Below are 10,005 nucleotides of genomic sequence, written 5' to 3'. Positions count from 1 at the left end.
CGGTCGTACCACTGGGACCTGGCCGAGCTCCTGCCCAACCAGAGCCACAGCAACCAGTCGGCTGGCGAAGACCAGGCCCTCGGGGCCTGGCTCCTGACGGCCAACGGCAGCGAGATGCACAAGCATGTGCACTTCAGTAGCAGCTTTACCTCCATCGCCTCTGAGGTAACTGCGGGAGGTGGGAGGGCCCTCGTGACCACTGAGTGACCCACTGGGAGCCACCGTGTGGTCTGGTTGATTTAAATTTCAGCCCATCTTCAAATCGCTTTCTAGTAAATTTGAGAGTTAAAGAACATCCTTGGAAAACACTTTCTTCTTCCTTCTTACTACAAATGGGAGAAGCGTGAGTCTTAACCAAACTGGTTAGATTAAGTAAGACATGAACAGAAGAGGTCTCCCAGGTGGAACTCGCTGGTGGTAAAGAACCCACCTGCCAATGCAGGAGACATAAGAGATGTGGGTTTGATCCCCTGGAGAAGGGCATGGCAACCCCCCCGTATGTTTGCCTGGAGAATCCCCGTGGACAGAGCAGTCTGGCAGGCTACAGTCCATAGGGTCACAAAGAGTCAGATATAACTGAAGCTACTGAGCATGCATACACGAACTCTAGAAGAACCCCATTTTGACTAGTGTGTCCTTTAAAAAAAAGTGAATTAAAACTTTCATGTCTTTTTCTTATATCCACAAAAATCAACAGAGTAAAGAGAGAAGTATAATGACTCACCTTTAACATCCACAGTTCATGCTTAAGTGTAGTCCTGCATGTGGACCGCCTGGGGGCTCCTTGACTGTACAACATCAAATGCATATGGTACCACCCAGTGTGGGCAGGAAGCCTTATCTTCAAGGGGATTTTGGTAGCCAGAAGGTTCTGATAAGGAAAGCGCCTTCTGGGCCAGCCTGAGGTAAATAAGCTGAGTCTACATAGATGGGTGAGGGCTCCCCTGGTGGTGCTAAGTGGTAAAGAATCACCCAGCCAATGCAGGAGATGCAAGAGATATGGAGAGAGGAGCCTGGTGAGCTACAGTCCATGAAGCGCAAAGAGTCGGACATGACAGAGTGACTGAGCCCACAGTCTGGTGCAGAGAAACTCTGGAATAAGAGCCGCAGGGCCCGGACACAGCTGGTTGTTAAAAAGTAGAAATCCTCAGTGTCCTTTGCCTGGTCCCCACAAGCTATCCATTTGCCTGCTGACACCCTGGCCCAGTGGGGTTTTCATGACAACAGTTCAGCACCCCTTACCCAAAAACCTCCAGTGGTTCTCCCATCACACACAGTGAAACCCTGTATGTTACATTCAGGGCCCTTACCCTCCCCAGCTTGGTGCTGGTATACTTTCCAGCCACGTTCTGTATTTCCCTCCGCCTCCCCTGCTTCACATACATGCCACAAGCTCTCAGACTGCACCTCTTACCTCAGTTAGGACAGCCCCACCATTCACCCGCTCCTCTGCCCGGTGACATCTTGACTTACCCTCTCCCGCTCACATGACCATCGCCTTCCCTGGTAAGTCTTTTCTGACCAGCTGCCCAGAAGTAAATACACTTTTGTTTCTGCTCCAGTAACATTTTTTTGCACTCACATGATACACTGTAGTTTATGGTTCAACTCTATATTTTTAAATCCTTTGAGCTCAGAAACCTTATTTTGGTCATCTTTGTGTCTCCATGGCTTCCTCGCCACCACCACAATAACTACCCTCACCACGCGTATCACCACTAATCACCTATAACAATAGTAAGTAGCCTTGTGCTACTTAGTGACAACAGTGAGCCAGGCATTGTAATATTTTACAGCCCTTGTTTCGTTTAACTCTCAAGATAAGTTATGAAGTAAGCATTATTTCCCCCATTTTATAGATGAAGAAATTGAGACATCTTGAGATCAGCTAATAAGGGCAGAGCTAGGATTTCAACCCAAATTTCTCTTAACCCAGAAGCCTATGCTCTTAATATTGTACTTTTTAGGGGCCTATCCAATTTAAATCACTGCAGATGGTGACTGCAGCCATGAAATTAAAAGACGTTTGCTCCTTGGAAGAAAAGTTATCACCAACCTAGATAGCATGTTTAAAAGCAGAGATATTACTTTACCAACAAAAGTCCATCTAGTCAAAGCTATGGTTTTTCCAGTATGGATGTGAGAGTTGGACTATAAAGAAAGCTGAACACTGAAGAATTGATGCTTCTGAACTGTGGTGTTGGAGAAGACTCTTGAGAGTCCCTTGAACTGCAAGGAGATCCAACCAGTCCATCCTAAAGGAGCTCAGTCCTGGGTGTTCATTGGAAGGACTGATACTGAAGCTGAAAATCCAATACTTTGGCCACCTGATGCTACGAACTGACTCATCTGAAAAGACCCTGATGCTGGGCAAGATTGAAGGTGGGAGGAGAAGGGGATGACAGAGGATGAGATGGTTGGATGGCATCACCGATTCAATGGACATGGGTTTGAGCAAGCTCCGGGAGTTGGTGATGGACAGGGAAGCCTGGCGTGCTGCAGTCCATGGGGTCGCAAAGAGCCAGACACGACTGAGCGACTAAACTGACTGATCCAATCTAAATTAGTATCCACATCTTCCTTCTTTTTGATTGGTTAACAAAAGCTGAAGGACTTTAAAATTATTTTATTTGGAAATAATTTCAAACTGACAGAAATTTCAAGAATAGTTTAAAGATTACCCTTATATCCTTTAGTTTCATCTGTTGTTAGTATTTTACCTCATTGGTGCTATCTGTTTTTCTTAATTTTTAAAAGCCACTTGAAAGCTATAAGTATTGGTATTTTTTTTACAACCAAATGCTTCATTCAGTATGTGGGCTTCCCAGGTGGCTCAGTGGTAAAGAATCTGCCAGCCAGCACAGGAGACACAGGTTCAATCCCTGGAGAAGGAAATAACAACCCCCTCCAGTATTCTTGCCTGGAAAATCCTGTGGACAGAGGAGCCTGGTGGGCTGCAGTCCATGGGGTCGTAAAGGAGTCGGATATTGGATATAACTTAGCAACTAAACAAGGACAACTTCAGTGTGTATTTCCTAAAAATAAGGACATTCTCTTCGAAAGCCATAGTACACTTACCAACTTCAAGAAATGCTGATGTTTTATCAAATCTGCTCTCCGTGCCCAGCTTTCCCACTTGACCCAGTGATATCCTTGATAGTGCTCATTTCCCCTCTTCCATTGAGTTCAGTTTAGGATCACATACTACATTTAGTTGTCATAGCTGTTCAGTATCTTCAGCCCTTTCATTTTTATGATATCAATACTTTTGAAGAATACATGATACCTCCCTGTTAAGTAGTTAGGGTGTTCTTCATTTTCAAACTTTCTGATGATTCCTCATTCAGGGTGCTCATCCACAGTTAGAAAAACACATAAGTAATGTTGTGTCCACAGGGGATCACATATAGAGATACACAGTATTCATCTTCCCTTTTGGGGTGATGTGAAGTTTGACCATCCATGGCAGATATTACCTGATTTCTCTCCTGTACAGTTACTGTTTTTTTTTTTGTTTGTTTGTTTGTTTGTTTTTATTTCAAGAAGTAAGGAATCTATGGGGAGTTGAGTCACTAAGATTACGCTAATTTGCTATTCTGTATCAGAACCCCCTCCCTCCAGTTTAGCATCTATTGATCTAGCTTCATAAGCCAAGCTAGACTATGATGGTTACAAAATGATAAATTCTTAACTCTAGTGCTTCTTCCATCTTTGCCAGTTGGGTTTTTGTTTTTTTAAATTGAGGTACAGTTGACATTTAACATTATATTAATTTCAGGTGTACGACATAATGATTCACTATTTCTATTATTGTGAGAAGATCACCATAAATCTAGGTAACATTCCTCACCATACATGGTTACAGAAAAAATTTTTTTTCTTGTGATGAGAACTTTTAAGATCTATTCTCTTTGGAACTTTCAAATGCACAATAGGGTATTAACTGTGATCACCATGCTATCTGTAACATCATTGTGACTTAGTTATTTTATAATCAGAAGTTTATACCTTTTGACCCCTTCTCTCATTTCATGTTTCCCCTCCCCTCCCACCTTTGGCAACCACCAGTCTCTTCTCTGTATCTAGGAGCTTGGGTTTGTTTTTTGTTTTTCATCTTTTTGGATTCTACTGTAAATAAGAGCCGTTTTCTTCTTCCTTGTCCATCTCCATTTCTATCTCTCTATCATTAGTGTGTACTAATGGCTTCCTGAAAGTCTTAGTCACTCAGTTGTGTCTAACTCTTTGCAACCCCATGAAGTCTTTTCAACTATTTATAATTTATTATAGCCTTCAGCACTTGCCCTGGTGGCTCAGATAGTAAAGCGTCTGTCTACAATGCGGGAGACCTGGGTTCAATCTCTGGGTTGGGAAGATTCCCTGGAGAAGGAAATGGCAACCCACTCCAGTACTCTTGCCTAGAAAATCCCATGGACAGAGGAGCCTGATGCAGGCTACTGTCCATGGGGTCTCAAAGAGTCGGACACGACTGAGCGACTTCACTTTCACTTTTTAGTTATTTTGCTGCTCAAATTATTCCCAGTTTACCAGTAGGAACCTCTTTGAGGTGGCTCTTTAGTAATTAAAATTTTTGTTTTGAGATAATTGTAGATTTACATGAAGTTGCAGTAAATAATACGGAGAAATTCCATGAACGCTTTACCCAGTTTTTCCCAATGGTAGCATCTTTTAAAATCATAATATAATATCACAACCAGGATAATGATGTTGATATGGCTAAGACACAGAGCATGTCTATCACCACAAGGGTCTGTTGCCATGTATATTTATATATAGACATACCCACTTTCCGCCCTCCCCAAACGCTATCCAGTTTCCCTGGTAACCACTGATCTGTTCTCTTATACTTTAATGTTCTCATTTCAAGAATATTATAAAAATGCAATCATGCAGGTAGCCTTTTAGGATTGGCTGTTTTTCACTCAGCTTACTTCTCCGAAGACTCATCTAGGTTTAGTTATATTACTTTAGTTATATGATAAGTCTTTTATGCAGATAGATTGGTTTCTCTCACTTTATTCTTTTTCAAAGATTGCTTTAGCTATTTTAGTTCCTTTGGCTTTCCATGTAAATTGTAGGATAACTTTTTTTCTGTATCTGCAGAAAATCTTGCAATTTTGATAGGAGCTGCATTAAACCTGTATATCAGTTTGAGGAGAAATGGCATCTTCACTCTGTTAAAACTTCCAGTACATGAACACTGTATGTATTATTTAGGGATTCTTGGATTTTAGTGTTTCGTAGACTTAGCTTATAAATCCTGTACACATTTTGTTAGATTTATCCTAAATGCTTCTTTTTTTGTTGTTGTTGTTGAGCGATTGTAAGTGGTATTGTATTTGAAATTTTGGTGTTCGTATGTTCATTGCTGGTTTGTAGAAATACGGTTGACTTTTGTATGTTTAATCTATGTAGTTATGAACTCATTAATTCTAGGAATATTTTGAAGATTCTTTGGAGATTTCTAGATAATTTTATAAAAAATAAGGACAGTTTTATTTTTCCCTTTGCAGACCGCATGGCTTTTGTGTTTTGTTTTGTTGCTTTATTGCTCCGCCAGAATTTCTAGCACTCTGTTGTATATATGGCATCCATGCATTATTCCCAGTCTTATGGGGAGGCTGTAGTCTTTTACCATTAAGTTTAATGTTAGCCGTTGGTGTTTGTAGGTATTTTTTATTATGTTGAGAAAACCCCTTCATTCCAATATTATTTTTTATCGTGAGCACGTATTGAATTTTGTCAAATATACCGCTTTGTAATTTTCTACATAAGTTGCGGTGATCATGTATGTGGTTTTCCTTCTTCACCTCGTAATGTGGTGGGTTGCACTGTTTGATTTTCAAATACTGAACTAGCCTTATATCTCTGCGTGGTAGATACTTCTTTTTGTGTATTGCTGAATTTTAACTGCTAGTAATTTGTTAAGGATTTTTGCTTCTGTATTCATTAGGGAGATTGGTCTCTAGCTTTCTTTTGTTTTGTACTGTCTTTGTCTGGTGTTGGTATCAGGATGATAACAAGCTTCATAAAATGAATTGAAACACGTTCTCTCCTTTTTTGTTTTCTGGAAGGGAGTGTGTAGAATTGGTGTTAGTCCTTCAAGCATTTGGAAGAATTCTTCAGTGAAATTATCTGAGTCTTTAGTTTTCTTTTTGGGGAGTTTTAAAATTACGAATTCAGTTTCCTCAAAAGATGTAAGACTAATTAAATAATCTGCATCGTATTGTGAGTTGGGGCAGTCTGTGATTTTCACAGAATGGATTCATTTCATCTAAGTTTTCCAATTTATGTATACAGAGCTGTTCATTGTATTACTTTATTATCCTTTTGATGTCTGCAGAGTCTGAAATGATATCCTCTTTTGTTATAGTATTGGTAACAAAATATCAGTATTGGTGATTTCTGTCCTTTCTTAATTACTTGGCATGATGGGATTTTGTCAATTTTATTGATCTTTTTAAAGAACTAACATTTTGTTTTATAGATATTTTTTTCTGTTTTCACTTTTATTGATTTATGTTCTTGTGTTTGCTTTGAGTTTCTTTCTCTTTTTTCTTTTTTCAGTTCTAGAGGTGGTAGTCTGTTGATGAGAGTCTTTCTCTTTGCAAAAAAGGCAATTAGTAATGGAAATTTCCCTCTCAGGACTGCTTTAGCTATGCCCCACAAATTTTGATATTGTATTTTCATTTTCATTTAGATCAATGTGGTTTTTTTCCTCCTTGAGGTTTGACCCAATGTTATTTAGAAGTATGCTCCTTAGTTTCCTAAATGTTTGGAGATTTTTTTGTTAGCTTTCTTTTTTTGATTTCTAGTTTGATTCTTCTATAGTCAGAGGACACTCTCTGGATAATTTCAATTCTTTTAAATTTGTTGAGGTTTCTTTTATGGCCTGGGATTTGGTCTCTCTTGGGTGTATGTTCTATTAGCACATGAACCAAATGTATATTCTGCTGCTTTGGGATGGAGTACTTTATAAATGTTATTGAGATCCTGTTGGCTGATGGTATTGTTGAGTTCTTGTATATCCCCGCTGATTTTCTGTTTTGTTTCTCTATAAACTGTCAAGAGAGGAGTGTTTATGTCTTCACTTATAATTATGGACATGCCAAGTTCTCCTTTCACTACTCTCGGCTTTTGCCTCATGTATTTTATAGTTCTGTTGTTTGTTGTATGTATGTGGATTTATGATTGCTGTGTCTTCTTGAATCCTGACCTGAAAGATTAACCTTTTTATCATTTTATAATTTCCCTGATCATTTTCTTGTTCTGAAATGTGGTTTATTTGATATTATTATAGCCACTCCTGCTTTCTTTGATTAATTTTGGTATGATGTATATTTTTTCCTCCTTTTACTTTCAGTTTGCCTATATTGTGATATATAAAATTAGTTTCTTATAGATAACATATAACTGGATCAAGTTTTAAAATCCAGACTGTCAATCTCTGTCTTTATTTGTGTATTTAAATAATTTACATTTAATGCAATTCTTTGTATGTTAGGGCTTACCTCTTTCACTTTATTATTATTTTGTTCTCTGAGTTTTTATTTTTCTCTTTTATTTTCCTTGCCCTCTGGTAGATTACGTGAACATTTTTTAGAATTCTGGTGACTTATCTATAGTGTTTTTGACTGTATCTCTTTGGCCAGCGATTTTAGTGATTGCTGTTTGCATTATAGTGTGTGTGTATGTGTGTGTGTGTATGTGTGTATGTATCAGTTCAGTTCAGTCGCTCAGTTGTGTCGGACGGATACACACACACACACACACACATATATATATATATAACTTACCACAGTCTACTAATGTCAGATCACCAGTATGAGTGACAAACAGAAACTTTACCTCATCTTATATCCCTTTGCCCTCACGTTTATAATTGTCTTAAATGTTTTTCTATATACTTGTAGAACCATATTATAGTGTTATAATTTTTGCTTCAACCATTAAACATAATTTAGAAAACTCATGATGAAAAGAAAAGTCTATTATATTTATTCTCATTTTTTGTTACATTTTTCTTTCTTCCTGATGTTTCAGAATCCCTTCTTTTGTGTTTTTTTTACTTTCTAGAAAATTTCCATTAGCTGTTGTTTTAGCGTAGTTCTGATGGTGACAGATTTTTTTTTCTTTATCCAATACTATCTTTTAAAAAAATTATTTTTAATTGAAGGATAATTGCTTTACAATATTGTGTTGGTTTCTGCCACACATCAGCATGAGTCAGCGATGGGTATACATATGTACCCCCCTCTTGAACCTCCTTCCCCCCTCCCACCCAATCCTACCCTTCTGTGTTGTCACAGACCCCTGGTTTGAGTTCCCTGAGTCATATAGCAAATTCCTACTGGCTATTTTATGTATGTTACTGTATATGTTTCCATGCTACTCTTATCCAAGACTATCTTGATTTCTTCTTCATCTCTTATTTTCACTGGTTAGAAAACTCTTGGTTTAGAATCTTTTTCTTCAGCATTTAAAATTTCCTGTGCCACTTCCTTATAGCCTTTATGGTTTGTGATGGAAAATATGGTATTATTTGAATTGTCTTTTTTCCCTCCTGTATTCAGTTCAGTTCAGTCGTTCAGTCATGTCTGACTCTGCAACTCCATGGACCATAGCACACCAGGCCTCCCTGTCCATCACCAACTCCCAGAGTTTACACAAACTCATGTCCATTGAGTCGGTGATGCCATCCAACCATCTCATCCCCTATCATCCCCTTCTCCGCCTGCCCTCAATCTTTCCCAGCATCAGGGTCTTTTCAAATGAGTCAACTCTTTGCATCAGGTGGCCGAAGTATTGGAGTTTCAGCTTCAACATCAGTCCTTCCAATGAACACCAAGGACTGATCTCCTTTAGGATGGACCGGTTGGATCTCTTTGCAGTCCAAGGGACTCTCAAGAGTCTTCTCCGACATCACAGGTCAAAAGCATCAATTCTTCAGCACTCAGCCTTCTTTATAGTCCAACTCTCACATCCATACATGACTACTGGAAAAACCATAGTCTTGACTAGATGGACCTTTGTTGGCAAGTATCTCTTGATACTTTTAAGGTTGTTTATTTTTGGAGCCTTACCAACTGAGCCACCACGAAAGTCAATATGTAGAAGTTAGACTGTGATGTTTCCTGACATTGATTTCTTCAGACTTACCTTACTTGGGATTTACTGAGCTTCTTGGATCTTTAGATTTTTATCTCTTGACAGCTTGGAACATTTTCTGCTGTTATTTATTCATGTACTTTTTCTTTCTTTCCTTTTTTTAAATATTTCCTTCTTTCTCCTTTCCTTCTAGAGCTCCAATGACAGAAATATTAATTCTTTTGTTTTAGCCCTAGAGATCCCTGAATTTTTGTTCATTTTTTTAGTCTGTTTTGTTTTCAGATTGAGTGTTTCCTATTGTTCTGTCTGTTTTCAAGTTTACTGATTCTTTCTTCTATCTCCTCTATTCCTCTAGTCTGCTGTTGAATCCATTCATTGTATCTTCTAGTTTAGTTTGGATTTTTGGAGGCTTCATTACCATGATCAATTAAATCATTGGCTATTGGTGATTAATTTAAATTTCATCCCCTCTCCTGTCCCTGGAGTTTAGGGGGAGGGATGGGGGTTGAGACTAAAAGATCTAACCCTCTAATCACAGGGTTTGTTCTCTCAGCAACCAGCCTCCACCCTTTTGTGTGCATTAGTCACTCATATGTCCATGTAAGTGGACAACTCTTTGCAACCCGATGGACTGTAGCCTGCCAGGTTCCTCTGTCCATGGGATCTCCAAGGCAAGAATACTGGAGTGGGTTGCCATTTCCTCCTCCAGGGTGGGACCCAAAAGTCACCTTCCCTGAAGCATTTTTCAGGAACAAAGGACAAGAGACAATTACTCCATTCAGTTCAGTTCAGTCGCTCAGTCCGACTCTTTGCGACCCCATGAATCGCAGCACGCCAGGCCTCCCTGTTCATCACCAACTCCCGGAGTTCACTCAGACT

General features: G+C 39.1%; 1 protein-coding gene across 1 annotated transcript in view; it reads left to right on the top strand.

Moving 5' to 3' along the window:
* Window positions 1-10,005, top strand: part of SLC22A15 (solute carrier family 22, member 15) — a 125,643-nt gene that overhangs the window by 38,867 nt on the left and 76,771 nt on the right. The window contains exon 5 of the mRNA XM_010831019.1: window positions 3-165. Coding sequence (XP_010829321.1) covers window positions 3-165 — 163 coding nt within the window. The remainder of the gene's footprint in view (window positions 1-2; window positions 166-10,005) is intronic.

This window comes from Bison bison, unplaced genomic scaffold (assembly GCF_000754665.1).
Source record: "Bison bison bison isolate TAMUID 2011002044 unplaced genomic scaffold, Bison_UMD1.0 scf7180017864519, whole genome shotgun sequence".
In the NCBI taxonomy this organism is placed as follows: domain Eukaryota; kingdom Metazoa; phylum Chordata; class Mammalia; order Artiodactyla; family Bovidae; genus Bison; species Bison bison.
This window is presented reverse-complemented; position numbering and strand designations above follow the sequence as displayed.